This window comes from Corvus kubaryi, unplaced genomic scaffold (assembly GCF_017639235.1).
Source record: "Corvus kubaryi isolate FWS band 111438036 unplaced genomic scaffold, C.kubaryi_AGA036_p1.0 65329, whole genome shotgun sequence".
NCBI classification, from domain to species: Eukaryota; Metazoa; Chordata; class Aves; order Passeriformes; family Corvidae; genus Corvus; species Corvus kubaryi.
This window is the reverse complement of record NW_024581924.1, coordinates 124161-140685: the sequence shown is the minus strand read 5'-3', so window position 1 is coordinate 140685 and position 16525 is coordinate 124161. Positions and strand designations below refer to the sequence as shown.

Sequence of the window (16525 nt, the reverse complement as noted above, 5' to 3'; positions counted from 1 at the left end):
ATCTCTGACTTTGATCCTCGTTTTCCCAACCCAGGGGGCACTATGGATCACAGTGAAGGTGGTTTGTTTTCCAAATTTTCCAAAATAAAGAATGCTTAATAGAGTATTATATAAAAGCAAAAGGGAGTTAATTAAATTTTGTCATGCCCTGTTTAATTCTCAAAATATGAATGTTTTTATACCTTAACATGAAGCATGTCTCAGCAGAAACTTTTTTAATGGCAAATTATCACTAGCGTAATTGTCAGTGGAAGAGACACAAAGTGTTGCTCCTGGGAGAGAGGTACCGGACAAGTAGTTCTCCAAGAGTAGTTTTAGAAGTTACCATGATACTAAATCCTTTGTATTTTTCAGATGTTTGTGTCTGTAGGTTTTATCTTACTTCCTTACCCTGATGTCATGCTTTTTCAGCAAACCATGAAACTTGCTATAAAAAAATACAAAGTTTAAGTTGGGTTGTAAATGAAAAAAACTGAGATACTTCAAACTGAAAATACAATTTGCAGAATAAAGTCCACAAACAATTTTTTTTGTTCTTAGGGAGTCTCCTTAAAGAGCTTTTCTCAGTATCTTTGTTAAACAATTTTCTGCCTCTCATGATTTTAGTCTTTAAAAACCCTCACTTTTTATCTGCAGTATCTTTTAATCTTCTTGTTACATTATAGGAACTTATGATTAAATAGAAAAACTCTCTCCTTCAGCTCACAGTTTATGACTGTCATTCCCATAGGAACTGCCAAGTGGACTTAAATCCAGCTTCTGTCTCAAGAAAATATTCAGATCTCTCAAAAATATGGCAGTAATCACAGCTGAAGTGGAAGGTGTGATTTACAGTGGAGCAGGTTTTCCAGTTGCATTATCAGGTCCAGTTTTCTAAGTACTGGCAGTGAAGTCTTAAACAGGGCTTGTTGTCCAGTGTATTTCAAAACAAAAATCTATAGGCAGAAGAGAGTATTGGGGGGAAGGTCATATGGAAGCAGTGAGAGTTTTCAAATGTTGTAATGTCTTATTTCCCTAACTTAGTTTTAATTACTCCTTTTCTACAATTAATCTAGCGATAATATTTCATTTTTTCAGCTTTCTCCCTTGTCTCTTCACATCTTTTTCCTGTTTCTAGGGGAAAAGAACTAAACAAAAAGAAATAATCAAAGTTAACCAGAAGGATGTAGCAATTATAATAACTATATGTTTCGGGGTTGTTTTTATCAAGGTTGAAAGCAGGACCTCACTATGGAATTTTCTTTTCCATGCCTAACTGGGAGAGAATTGGGATTATTCAATCTGGAAAAGAGAAATCTTAGGGGATACATTACTGCAGCCTTCCAGTACCTGAAGGGAACTTATAAGAGATTGGGAGAGGGACTTTTCACAAGGGCCTGTAGTGATAGAACAATGGGGAATGGCTTTAAACTGGAAGCAGGCAGGTTTAGATGAGATAGTAGGAAGAAATTCTTCACTGTGAGCTTGGTGAGGCACTGGAGCAGCTTGCCCAGAGAAGCTGTGGATGCCCCATCCCTAGAAATGTTCAAGGCCAGGTTGGATGGGGCTTTGAGCAACCTGGTCTAGTGAAAAGTGTCCCTGCCCATGGCAGGGGGTTGGAACTGGATGATCTCTAAGGTCCCTTCAAACCCAGACCATTCTGTGATTCTAACATGTTTGAATAGCCTGACTGACTGTTATGGTCTCGGAGAGAATATGGAGGCTGTATTTTTATCCTTTCTAGAATATTTCTCTTATTTAAAATAAATATGAAGAAAAAATACCACTTTTGAAATGAGTATTACATTTATCAGTATTTCTTACTCATAAGCTAACCATGTAGACAATGAACTAGATATCTAAAGACAGATTGTGTACTGAAATGATGGATGCTTACAAGTCTTCAGGTGTTACAAGCTGATACTTAATTTTTAGTTCTGTCATGGTTTAGGCAATGTAGGTGGTTCCTTTTCTAAGATAGTAGTTGTGAATAAGTGCTGATACTACTTTTTCTTCCCCTCTCTTTTCTAGTTTTTATGAGACTTCATACTATCTGTACTAGACAGTCTTATTTTAAATACCATGAAGTGATTTATATTCTAAAAACACCAGTATCACAATCTTTTCAAGTATGAAATGGCTTGAATAATGTTTTCAAGATGAAGGAATTTTCCCACGGTTCTTTAATTCACTGGAGTGATAATTCTTTATCATAAAGACAGTTGTGTGAAAACCCAGCAATAGCTATTCCTATGAAGAGTCATTGTGAATGGCTGATAGAAAGGAAGAGTGTGAGGAGAGTAGAAGTAGAAAGAGAAAATATTGACTGGACCACCTAGTATCTGTTGCAATTAAGGTAAGAATGCCTCCATACCACATGCAACACAAGCTCTAGGAAAAATAATTAGAAAAAACTGAAGCAGTAAAATCCTGTGTTTGACTTTGAAGATAGCCTAAATTCAGTGTAAGATAAATTATTAAAACTTGTATTCCCATTTGCAATCTTTTTTGTGTGTAAATACCCCATGGTGTTAATGACACATCTGTTTTATAATTAGGGTTTATTAGAACTATGACTTTTTCTTCTGTAATTGAAGTGGGAAGTTCATCTACTCAGATTACCTGAGGGGAGGCAACCAGTCTAGATGGAACAGGATTCCTTTTCGTTTTAATAATTTACGTCCCAGTAAAATCCCCTTATTGAGTTCTGTTTTTGAGGGCTCAGAAGGATTTCTAAATGAAGTCACTGTACGTTCAGTCAATGAATTTGACTGAGTTGTCTGTTCTCCGAAAACAGCAGCTGCTAAGCTTTCAGTGCCTAACTGGAGCTTTGTTTTCAAAACAGAGGGCTTAGGTGTTCATCTGTGCTAGATGCCTGTTTCCATAATTCTGCCTCTTTATTGCCCTGTGTTGGTGATGAGAATGAGTCACTTCAAGCGATTGTAAATATTCTGCTTTGTATATGTTACTGTTACACTGGTGGTGCAAATTTATCATTCAGTTGCAATTACAGAGTTTTATGGTTTTTATTGTCAATTTGTTTAAAATTTTGAGTAATCCCAGAAGAGCAAGGAAGGGAGCAACGTTTGGAGTGCAAACTACTTTTTTTGTTTTGATCGTATCTGTTTAGTCACAGTTTCAACAGTCCTGCTGATTTGTTCAAGTTGTTCAGTTGTGACATATGTTTACAAATGAACAAACCCTATGGAGCTATATGTGTATGTTCTGTTAGACCTTGGTGTTATCCATTGGCTACTAACTTCTTTCCTTTGTACATTTTAAAATTTATTTTTAGTGATTATTTTTTAAGGAAATACCAGTACTTTCATATATGTCTCAAGCAATCTTTTTAATAGGTCTGATTCTTCAAACCATTTTTGTTCTGTGAAAAACAAATCAGAGCGATATGCCATTGTACAAAACAACAACATATAAATAGTAATTATGTTCCTGCAGCACACTGGTTGTATTGTTACAATTGAAACAATATTTCACATGCTGTACCTCATTGATGGTAAGATAAATTTTAGAAACCTTTTGAAACTGCTGAATTCCTTGCCATTGTCATATATGTGATGAAAGTTAGAAAACCTCCAAAATTTTAAATTTAATTTTTAGATTATATTGATCTTCATGCCTTTTGCTTTTTAGAAATGTAGAACTTAAGGGTCATAATTCTATAAAACTTTTCATTTCTCTGATACCTTATTTTTAATCCTGCTTTAAAAAGAAAACTTCATAGGAAATGAAAAAAACCTTTTAGGTGATTGAATGTAGTAATAATCTTATTTGGAAACTGAAACAGCACCTTTAGATTGCTTTTATATAAAGCTATGTATAGAAAAAGAGCAGCATCTATAAAACGATGGTCAGAAGAAATATGTGCCAGATCATTAATATTAAATGCAAAATGTTAGACTGCGTGGCCTTCAGAAGTTGGGAGAACTAATAATGGGCTTTCATTGGAAATGCAGATGTCAGCTGTGGGTGTCTTGAATTGTCAATAATAACGTTAAACACAGGGTAGAATATCAGGCTGAGCTTATTCTTTATTCTTCTCTCAAAATCATTAAAGCTAAGACAGTTGTGACATATGTTCCACTCTGGCTCAGTAAGTGAAGATGTGCATGGAACGTACATCTCTGTGCGTGTGCTGAATTATTCATGTCTCAGGTACTGCTCTGAAGAAGCAAATGGAGCATGCTTTGCTGGTGGGTAGGCTTCAGCCTGCCTCGTGGAGGAAAAGAATAAATATTCTCAGTTTATCCTGGACCATGCTGGTTTATCAGCTGTATGCAGAGGCCCAGGCATTATTTTTCTTTTAACTGTAGCTGCATTGGGGGAAAAACCACATAAATACCAAAGTCAAAGATTAAGTACTTTTATGGAATTTAGCACCTATACAGCATGGTGTATTCACTGCATCCATCTGGGTAAAGGACTTTCCATGTAAGGCTTATGGAATTTGCTGACCTGCAGCCACAAGGTAACTTTAGAGACACAGGGGAAGGGAAACTTAAACGTGGAGGGTGATAGTAGGTCCTCAGGGATACCTTTCTCCTTGTGGAGAGACATGCAGGATGTGCAGCAGAAATCACATTATCCTCTTATCCCTATCTCAGCAACTCCTGCCATCTTCCTGCATGTAATGACCTGGGATTTGAGTTACCAGCTGCAGCATGAAGTTGTGACTTCAACAATGAGGTCACTGGGAACGGGGTGGAGGGCGGGAGCACAGCCTGACACTTGTCCAAATTCAGTCTCTTGGCATGTATTTGGAGCATCGTTAGAGGGACTGTGGTTTTGTTGGGTGGGTGGATTTTCTTTGGTGGTAGCATTTTTTAATTTTCTTTTTTTCTTTTCCTTTTTTTTCTTCCCCTTTTTTAATCTCCATTCAATAAGTAAATTGCTCTCCCCCAACTGCTCAAGACAATGGATATTAAATGAGCTGCAGACCCTGTTTTTTAGTGTTTTTAAACATGTATTTCTTTTTGTGGTTCTTATGTGACTTGTTGAGGAGTTAATTTGAAATAGCCCAAGTTTAAATTTAGAAGTTTTGACTCCTGGGTGGGTTTCAAAGTGCAGTAGAAATTTCATCTTATGTTTTGAAGTTGTGTGGAGGATGTTTTAACATCAGAACCATACTTTGCAAGCCCACTCCGTGCTGTGACCTTAGTGCAATGCACAGTTTCAACAGGTGAAGAAAACTCAGCTGCTCAAGGAAGAGGTGTTGATTCAACAGATGACTCTTCTCTTAGGGCTTGTCTAAATGATGTATTGCTTTAGGATACATTTTATTTACAGTGAGAGGCAAGTGTAACTTTCTAGCATAGGTAGGAGATACATGCTACTTGTTAATTTTGTTTTACCCTTTGCTAACACACATATTTTAGGTTAAAAATGTCTAGAACAGGAATTATCATGTAATGTACTTCAGTAACTATGCTGCCAAGCAGTAGTGACCCTCATCCTCTCAGACAGGTGAAAACCTACATATTGGAATACAATCTTAATCATCTGAATGCTTAGATTAATAAAACATCTATATTGCCTAAAAACATGCTATTACTTAATGCCTGGGTTTAGAGTAAACGTGCATCAATGTCTTGGGTTTTGACAACTTTTAAATATGTGCTTTATACACTAAATCTCTTCTGGTTTTGTCAAGGTCTCTGAATTATTTATTGCAGCCTACATTACCCTCCTACTTATTTGCTAAAAACTAGAATTTTATCACTTGAAGATTTTGGATATGTCTGGGATAAATGCCTTGTGTATTAGAACATTTTTTGTAATTATGGGAAATGTCTAATAACAAAGAAAGAGCCACTCTCCTCCAATATTGCTTTTATTCAGTATGTCCTTGAGTTAAATTCAATGATGTACTAATTTTCTTATTGCTAATGGCCTGTGCTTTTGTGAGAATGAAATACTCTTTGACTTCTTAGTTTACTAGTCTGATGAAGAAGCAGCTTGGCAGCATTGTCTGTTTTCCTGTCTCATATAATCTTATGTCAACCTAGCTTTGACCTTTTTTTGATGGAATCTACTTGTAATATACCCTTCTGCTTAACAAGCTTTAAAATAGAAATATATGATTGGCAGAACTGCAGGAAATAATTAGTTCCAAGTAGATGAGAAAAGTGAAAGGAATATTTAAAGGAAAAGAAAGTGATTCAGCTGGTTTATGGTGCATATGAAGTTGCCTCAGCTTTTAATTTAACTGTTAAGGGATGGAAATAAATTTAAATCACTGTACGAAACGATTTTTTGAATGAGTCATTATAAAAAAGCTTTCTAAATAACCTTACTGCTTATTGGAAGCTCAAATGTATGAAATATTAATTAGTTAATTTGCTCTTTCAGACCTACTAATAAAATACGGCTGAGTGGAAAAGGTACTATAGGAAAGAGCATGTGCACTAGATCTTGCTGAAATGTACCTAGAGAATTATGGGGTTCTTTGAAGTAATAAAAAAAAATATATACACATTTCCCAGGAAAGAATTCTTAAATTAGTTCTTCAGTCAGTTGTTACAGGGATTGAGATGTGTTGTCTGTGTTTTAATTACATGTACAAACCAGGACAAACTCTGTCACTGTATAGATGAGTACTCAAGTATGCTATACATGGGATGAGAAAGAAAGGAAGGAAAGTAGTAGAAAGTAAAAGATTGATTGATTTTCCAGCATTTTGTCTGTGGCACTTAAAAATCTGTAGATCACACATCTGTATCCTGTGAGAAATGAATAAAGAGTGAACCACTCTCCTGCCCCTTGGAATTTTCCATAATCCTAATTTTCCTTTTATTTGAATGGCTTTTTACTAATAACACCTTCATATTTGAAAGGAAGATTACACTGAAGGCAACAGTAACAGTGAGCTGAGCTTTCTTCTTCACGAGCATGGATCACTGAACAGAGATTAGGAGACATTTCACCCATGGTGTCTGCCACAGGCTTTGCACAAGATGTGCTTCCCTACAGAGTGATGGTGGCTGTGCTGCCTGTTCTTACATAGACTGGAAGCAGAGTCCTGAAAGAAAGTGGTTATGAATTACATGTGGTATGGGAGCAATGCATAATTCTTAAGGCTGTTGCCATGAACAGCTGAGGACTTTTGATAGAGGCCTAGTAGGATCTAATGCTAGCAAAGAAATACAAGACAAACTTAATGGCCCTTTGGGAGCATGCAATGCCAAAGATTTTGGTGAAAGCCAATATGATTTTGGAAGGAATTGATCAAATTCATGTTGGTCTAAAATTGGTACTCTGTTTTTTTCCTAATTGAGATACCTCTTAAGATACTACTTACTTTCTTACCTTTGTATGCCTCATCAGAATGTCATTTTGCCATTTATTTTTTTGGCATTCTTCCCAGTTGACCAGTTCATATCCTCTCTGATGCATGTTGGAGCAGTGCTTTTTTCCTTCTAGCTGCATTTAGTATAGGAAATACCTGGTAGCCGGTTCTCCTGCTCAGCTATACTGCTGCCATTGATGATTTGAGTCTCATGTCTTCCCAGTTTTCTTTGCTCACTGCTTTCAATTTTCAAAGAATTCTGGTTTGCAAGCCAAGGCTCTGTGAGCTTGTTCTGTAGGCCATGAAAGGAATGGGTTTTGAAAATTATTTTCTTGTGTGAATGGGGTGGCAAAATGAGGGATGATCTCATGTAAACAACTTTCAGTGCTGTATCATGCTTCTAACAATGCAAATCTATGAGTTTTGTGTCTCATTGCTGTGAAACTGACACCTCCAATTGAAACGAGCTTTTGAATTTATTAGTTGACAGTTGCTTGTTTTGTTCTAGTGATATACATAGCATGTTTCCCTCACTATCTAATGCTCAAAATATAATAAACTCCATTACAAGCCATTACTAATCTGACAAATGTGCATTTTGAATGCTCATACTGATCTGGTGCAATGCACCAAGTGTATAAAGAGCAATGTAAAGCTGCTGTTTTATTTCAGATCTTGAAAGGTCAGGGTATGCTGCTGAGGCTTAGTGAAGGGTTTTACTGCCTTTTTGTGACTGAGCTGTCAAATATCTTGCAGGCTTTTGTAGCCATTGTTTATTGGCACATTTTCCAACTGCACCTATTTTTCTCTTTTCTGTGACAGAAAAATGAACATTAATTAATGTTTCTTTCAAGGCATCAATATACTGCACTCGGAGCAAAGAGTTCACTTAAATGTGTAAATCTCATTGTTGCTTCATCATGAAAAGTATTCTAAACAAAATGAGCTAAATGACTTCAGACGAAAGCTATGTGGAGAAGTATGTAGCTGCCATATAAAAGCCATAATTAGGGAATCTTTAAATTATTTTACTTAACTTTAAAGGTATTTAGATAGTTAATTCACATGTGCCTGAATGCATATTACAGGTTTCTAGCTTTCTGTGAACTTTGATTTAATTAAGCTTCTTATAGCTTGAGACAGATACTTGAAAGCCACACGTTTGGGAAAAAATTAGTTATTTGATAATACTTTTATGTATCTGTAGGATTCTAAATATTGTGTTAGGCAAACTTAGATGGCTCAAATAATTTGGTGTTTGATTTTAATACTGATTTTTGTAACTTGGCAGGGACAGCCTGTTGGAGACTGTGATTTTAATGTTCGACTTGCATGCATAGAGAAAGAGATTATATTTCCACGACATGAAAAGATGAAAAGTGGTCTCATTGACAAAGCACAGGAACCGTTCGGTGTTCGAAACAAACCATTTTTTGACATCTACACTTCCAGAAAGGTAAGCTTGATTACAGTAAAACAGTTTTTTATGTTGTGGTACTGGAGGCAGCAAAACAGTGGTAGGTATAGGTTTTCCCTCAGCATTTTTGTTGTGTCTTCCAGTGAGTTCCTCTGCTAACCAAGTGTTCAGCAGTGGTTGTGGGGTGATTACCAGCTTGGGATATTCTGAAAAGTGGGTTTTTTTGGTTTTATTACTTATCTCAGGCTTTTAGAAAACAGCCTTTGAAGATATCAATAAATCTGAAGTACCAGGTTAAACTTTTAGGACGTTGAAATCTGCATTTGGGATGATTGTGTTTCAAATGCAGTTCAGTCAAAAATTTTTCACCCTAATGTGTTACCACCACCTTAAAAACATCTTTGAGGAAAGAATGTCTATACACTTTTAATTTATTGGGATATTTGGGTTTGGTGTGGCTTCTTTTGATTTTTTTTTTCTTTGGGATTTTTTTTTTGGTTGGTTTGAGGTAGGTGTTTTAAATGTCAATCATGACAGACTCTGAAGCCTTCTTCATTTTAGAGTTTAGGTTACCCATCTTTCTTTTTGTACAATGTACATTATAGGGTTTTTTTTGGTCATTACTTAAATCACTCTTACTTAGAGAAATATGTTCTTTGTACTCTTAAAACAGAAAGCCTTTTAGGAGGCTTGAAATCTGATCATTGTTTTCAATAAGTAAGAAGTTTTATGTCAATATTTAAGAATTGTTTGTATGCCCTATGATAACTGTAAGGAGTTTTAGGTAGCAGTACCAGTATTGATATGGAGTTTTATCTAAGGCAATATTGGTAAACACTTAAGAGAAATAATTATTGGTTCAAAATAGATTGCAAATCTGTATCTGCTCAAAAGAATAGGGTTTATAAAAATATATTCTCAAAAGATCAATATATAGACTAACAATTATTGTTGCTCTTACTTACCTTAAAATATCTTTTTCATTTCATTACTTCTGTGAACTTGATGAGTGTGATTCCTGTAACACTTCCTCAGGGTGATGAAAAAGGGGTTGCATTTTCATATTCATCATAACTTTGTGAATTTTTCATTATGTATGGTCAGAATAGACTGTTGTTTTGAAGTATTACCCTGTTCTGAAAAAAGACTATTTAAAAATAATACTGTTTTGCCCAAAGGATCTTTATCCTATTTTTATTCAGTCACCTCTGCAACTATAGCAACAAACGTAGTGATGAATACTTCATCAGCATAGCTGAAAATGCAAACAGACTTCCTCTTGCATCAATGATGAATGTCTTGAGAGGGTTTTCCAGCTCTATGTACAGTACAGCAAGGTCTGCAGGAAGACAAGGAGTTCCTTCTATCCTCTCAATCAGTCCCTCCAGAGACAGGTGCTCATATCCATCAGTATCTCTCCAGACACAGGTGCTGCTGAATGGATGCTAAAGGATGACAAGTGGGACCTTCTTAGGTAGATCTTCTCCTTATGTTTAGATAGGCATTTTTTTTGGTTCTTCTTTTCCAGGAAGAGTTGGATCCTTTGATCTTTAGGAAGGATCTAACAGAATCCTTCCTTTCTTGACTAGAATGAGCAGCTTTGTGGTGCTTAATTGCTGGCTGGGATTAAACCATGACAAGATCTTTAAAGATTTACACCCTTGAGTGGTCTCAGAAAACCTGTGGTTTTTCTAAGACTGTGTTTCTTCCCTACTTTCTTCCCAGTGTATGTCACTGAGAGAAGATATGGCTTATCAAGTCACCCCCAAGGTTTGTTGTTTTCAAAGATCAGTGGAGGTAGCCATCTTTGGCCACAGATGAGAAGGATCTCTGATTGCACCACCATATTCAAGACTGAAAAAGTGGAAAACCCATACCTGCTCAGAATGAGTTTCATCAAAATTTTTGGAGTATGTTTTGCAGGTTTTCTGTTTGTTTGTTTGTTTTGTTTTTGTTTAAGTGTAGCTGGATTTTGCTTGGGATCAAGAAAGTCATCAAGTGTACTTCATCACATCTTATTTTTGTTTTGAGAAGCTTCAATTTTTGAAACGTTCTCAGGATGCAGTTTGAACCTTACAGAAGGGAATACTGTAGACCTTTTTCTTCACGGCCTCCCTCCATCATTCCTTTCTATGATATAAGACATTCTATTCCATTCTTTTTATCAACAATAATGTATCAGTAAATGTGTGCTAGATTGTGTGGACTGTAGGAAGATTACTCAATAGGCCAGGAGTCTCAGCACTATATTTAATAGCAGAAAAAGTGGCTAAAACTTTTAATTATACTGGAAAAAATGGGTGGTTTCCATGTAGACTTAGTTATTTTCAGTGAAAAAGTGGAAGTAATTACTTGAAACAGCAGTAAACTTTGTGCTATGTTATATAATGCATCCAATAATGAAATTGTTCTTAGAATTATGGATTTGGAACTTTAATACCAGAGTTAGGTACTGACTATTTTTTTTTCTAATCTGAAAATCAATTTACTGTGAAATGAAATGCACTTTTAAAGTGCAATTATAAAGTATGGCAGCATTTGTAGTTGTGTCTTGAGATTTGGTTTTGGATGTTGGAAATAAGGGCTGTGTCGTCTATAATGTTGCCTTCATTGTTATTTTATGATGTTTGAATGGCCTTTATTTTTTGTAAGACTGGGTTTTAATGGTAAGACAAAGAAAAGAAAGGGACAATCACTGGGGAGCAGGTTGTGTATTCTCAGTCTCTAAAAATGTTGCCTTGTTGAACTCTGATATTGACGGAGAAGACAGTATCACTAAAATTTTTTTCCTCTATAATCAATTAAACACAGATTACTCTTCTAGTGTTAGCTGGAAACACATGTATTCTAGATAGATTTTTCCTTTTAATGTAACTTCCAGGTTCTCTTAGACATTTTGAGCAAAGTTGATTTTTTGGTGTTTGTCATTATACTTGCATAATTGGTCACTTCTTGCATAGCTTGCTTTCTTTGCATTTACTGGTTTGCATCAGAACTCCAGAAGATGATATGGTCAAATCTGCCAGTTCTCCCACCCTTTGTGTGAGGATAGTAGCTGTCAGTGGAAGAAGTTGAATTATAGGTTAGTGCTTTAAATGCTTCATACACTTAGCCTTTGAACCTTAGCCTTTTATTTATAGGCTTTTCAACAAGACATTGATTTCATTATCTTGAACAGGAAGTACAGGTGCATAGAAATAATTACATTATTGGAAATGGTCCAACTCTTGACTTTCCTTGCTTAAACCAACTCATAGTTCTCTTGCAAGGCTTGTTTGTGTGAACAGTCTTAGTCTGGATGTCATCCCTAAAGCCCATTGTCTAATGAAAATTCTGTCTAGTAAGAGCAGGAAAAAGTTCCTTTCTGTGCAGTCTGTGGTCCCGTGGAGAATTGTGCCCATCACTCTCAATGGAACAATAGGGCTAAAGGTTAAACAATGATACAGGTCAAATGAACAACCTTTTTCAAATGTTAGCATGCTGTATGTCAATGACTTGTCAGTTCTTAGACTATTATCTGGTTTTAAAATGACAGCTTGTCCTAGAGGGATTAGAAAGAAGGTAATCTCTGCTAGAAGATTAAATGGTCTAGGATCTTCTTAAAAGTTTTCAGTCAAATCTGTGAACTGACAGGTGACTTACTTTGTTCTCCTGGTTCATTTGACACTTGGATTTTTATTTTTACTTTTTAAAACTGCTTTTGTTGTTGTTAGGAGAGGTGGAATGTCTAGCATTTATGCCAGTAAAGGTATAGCTCCTGTTGAGATGGTTCGCTTTGGAAAATTAAGTGGCTGTGGATCTCTGATGATGCAGGAGACTGTGTAAGTGCACACCTTGCTTGACATGTTGATGTGGGTATTTTGCAGGCAGCTGAGGCAGCTGTAAGATAGTGTTTGCATGCCTTGAAGAGTGAACCCTGATATGCAGACATTGTTCATCTGTCTGCCAAGAGAGTTGTTAACCAAAACTGACTGAAAATGACAAAGCCCTGTCTTGTATCTCCAAGTTGCCTACAGACAACATGTGGAGAAGCTTTGCAGTCGTGCGACAGAAGACAGAAGAATTGCATGGCAACAATGGCAGAAGCAGAAGTGTCAAATAATCTGTTTATTTATTGAAGATCTTGAATTCCACATCTCAGTGGAGAGGGAATGTTACCATCTGGAGGTTTTTTATTGCCAAGAAGACTTGTTTCCTCCATTTTTATTTTTGTTTTGCTTTTCTATGCCTTCAGGAGTAGCTTAATTGGCTCACCTTTCAGTCCTGCATTTCCTGACCTAGAGTTGGCAGCCATTCTTCGGTGTCTGGCCTACATCATATTCCTCACTCCATCTGTTCCATTCCAGGGTTTTGGCCTATTTGTCATCTCATCACCTTTTAATTGTTTTCTAACCCATCTCCCCTCTACCATTTTGCTTCTGTATGCTTTTATTTCTTTATTTCTTAAATTCCTCACTTTGTCCTGTTCCATCTCTGCAAGAATGAAAAGTTTAATGGTGTAAAAGCAATATTGCCTTATTCCACCCTTAGATGCTTGTTATTGGTGATGTTACCTTCAGTTAAATCTTTTTGGCATGCTTTTCTTCCTCTAAACACAACTAATCATTTACCTGAGGAACCTAGTAAACAAACAGTGAATAAGAAGCTGGAAAGATGTTACCTTATGCTTATACTAAAATTCAAAATCTTCACTTGGCAGCTGTCTTATATCCCAGCATGTAGGACTTCAGCCTGATTGTTCAAAGTTATTTTACCATATGAATTGTAGAGGTAGGTACAGCCAATCAGCCCAAGTGGAAGCTTTGTAAATTGTAAAGATGAAATAGGTAACTATACTGCAGGTCTTGAGCTGAATGTAGGTTACTGCCACTTGAACTTCAGTGCTTGAACTGGAGTTATTTCATGCAGCACTATAGCGATGTGAATATTATTTGGTAAACATAATTTCTGTCAGTGGGAGGTTGAGGGTGGCAGAGGCTTTGTAGGCCAGTGCTGGTGGGGTGTCCGGCTGCCTCTGAGTGTTCCTTTTCCTTTCTGTGGGGCAGGGAAGCAGCAGCTACTTGCTTGGATTTGGGTTACACCAAAAGGTTTTCTCTCATGTTAGGAAAAACACTGACTCAGCTGTGGCTAACTTCTCAGCTTCCTTGCTTTGCTGGAGTCACTTAAGGAGACCTATTCACGAACAAGAATCTCTGTCATTTCCTGGAGTAAACAAGAGAGGATCAGGCTACTTGCTTTTGATTATTACTATTTGTGATGTTGAAGGTCAAGTATAATATTACAGCACAGTAGAATTTTGGTTAGGAAAGAAGTTTTTTTTCTTTTCTTTTAAGAAATTATTCACACATTAGTTACATTTCACATTTTTCAGAAAATGATCTACTAAAGTTAAAACAGTCTTGAGTATTTCCAAGAAGGATTATTTTCATAGCTTGTGGCCCATGTTAGATATTGCTAGTGGTACAAATTAAATTAATGTAGAATAATTCAGATGTGGAATATGTAATTAAATTCTGACTTGTCAAACTCTAGTGTGAGAAAGATAGCAATGGAACTAGTGGAAAAATAAAGGCATATGGATGGAGTGTTCTGCTTGGTGCACACTGTAATTTTAAACATCAGGACAGTACATATTCAGTTTAGCTTTTAACATTTTAACAACAGATTTGAACATTCTAACATTTTTGTAAGTTATTTTTTCTGTATTTTGTGCAGTGGAAATACTATACACCTTTCTAAGTAGGAAAAGTGTCTTTAACAGTGATTTCTTCTTTCAGTTTTATGGTGTATTACCAAACCAGGGAAATGCAAATCTGTTTGGACCTAATTACCAGTTGGTATGCCAGTATGGGCAATTGAATTGTATATTTGATATCTTCTGAATTAGTTAGAAGACTCAGCTGTGGTGACTAAGTGGGTCACTCCACTCATTAATTGAGGGGCAACTGTTTAATATTGTCCATTGTGCCACTTCACAGCCTGTCACTTTCCAAACTGCCTTCTGGCAATGCAGCTCCACAGGGAAGCCATCAGCCTTCTCGTATTGGAATGATGTTCAAGAGACATGCGCTTAATTTGGATAAAATGAATAAAAGCACAAAGAAAATGGTAAAGATGGGGGTGAAATTTAAAGCAATTTATTATGGTGCAAGATTATAGGACATTGCTGGTAGCTGTTTCTTTTCTTGTGATATGCCCAATTTTGAGAAAAAAACCCCAAACCAGACCTTGTATAAAATTAATCTTGAAAATAAAGAAACAATAAAATATTAACATTTTACTGTTATGGCTTTACAGTTTTAATTTCAGCTTTGTAGGAAATAAAGCCCTCAAGTGCCATTGTATAGCAGAAGAATTAGCTTTTTTTTAAACATCCAGAACATAAACCTTAATTTTGGTATTAAAATGACTGCTTCGGGCCTAGTACAAAATATTAGCCGAGTTTGAATCAGAAATTGTAACAGTAAATGTATGAAGACTTTATATTCTTGTATATCAGTTTTATGTCTAATTGAATTATTGTATATACAGTTTTGTCTTTGTTGACAAGTCTTATTAGAAATGCTTAATAAAACAAAATCCTCAATTATCTGATTTAATTAAAACAGCTATCCATATTTTTGACAACCAGAGACCGGATTATGTTGTTACACTTTACACAGGGGCTGAATTAAACCCTATCACGTATGTAACAGTGGAAGATCATTCAGAGAACAAATTAAAATGTACTTGGCCCCTTTGTACTCAGCCCAGTGCCATTCTTTTTTTTGACATCAGAAGAACATATTGAATGTAGTATTTGGTCAAATCCAGAGTATTAGGGAGTTTGCAAGCATCAGTGTGATGAGAGCCTTGCTCAGTTGAAGACATTACAGACTTTACTGAGCATCTTTCATCCATTCAGGAATGTCATAGATTGCAGATAATTTGTAAATAAATCAAATCATTGGCTAGTGGAACCTATTAAACCTCCTCCAGCTCCAGCAAGACTGTTACCTCAGGTGGGTGTGTTCTGCCGGCTCGGGGAGCATAGGAGAGTTATGTGGGTAACATCCCAATGTCTAAAAGAAAATAAATGAAGGCACCTTGTAGTTTGAAACGGAGAACTGTGAAGAGCACAGTAAATGAAATGGTCAAGCTATGAAATAGATTGCTGTTTCTTCATCAGGAAAAAATATGAAATATTGCTGTTTGGGCAGGGTCATTCCCGCAAAGCTTCGAGGAGTCCGTGTTCCTCTCATCATGATTTTGAAGCTATCACAAAAGTCAATTAAAGTTTCTTGAAGCAGCTTATTTCTCTTATTTGAAAAAAGCATTTGAAAACATTGTAGTTAATTGATGTCAGTTTCTCAATTGTATTTTTGAGAAGAGATTGACAGTGAGAAATGCCTCATGCTTATTTTGAATTCAAGAATGCAGATGTGCTGTCAAATTAAGCATTAACACACATAGTGCTTGAGTTATTCTTGGGTATTGTTTTGAATATATTAGGTATGTGACCTTTGGAGTTATTCACTCAGAACCAGCACATGGGTGATAGCTCAGTGGGGCTCTTACTGTAGCATGCTCTAGGTTTTTCTAAAATGTCTCCAAATAATTAAAAATATGTCATACAGCTAGTGTTATTAGCATATTTGAGGAGTGCTGTTAATGAATTACCTGCAAAGCCAAAAAGATATTAAAAAAAAAGTTAGAACCATCAGACTTGATTCCCTGCCACCATCACAGTGTATTTTACTCTTGTTCACAATAGCTTTCATTTCCCATGTGGCTGGGTAGTGAAATCAAGCTAGTGCGGTTCTTCGACTTTCTTAAAATCTGAGGTT

At 36.2% G+C, this 16525-nt stretch overlaps 1 protein-coding gene across 3 annotated transcripts in view; it reads left to right on the top strand.

The window, feature by feature from the left end:
- LOC121673295 (mRNA-capping enzyme) overlaps nt 1-16525 on the top strand; it is a 172197-nt gene that overhangs the window by 56387 nt on the left and 99285 nt on the right. For all 3 annotated transcript variants that reach the window (XM_042046489.1, XM_042046488.1, XM_042046490.1), the window contains exon 11: nt 8574-8738. In XM_042046489.1, coding sequence (XP_041902423.1) covers nt 8574-8738 — 165 coding nt within the window. The remainder of the gene's footprint in view (nt 1-8573; nt 8739-16525) is intronic.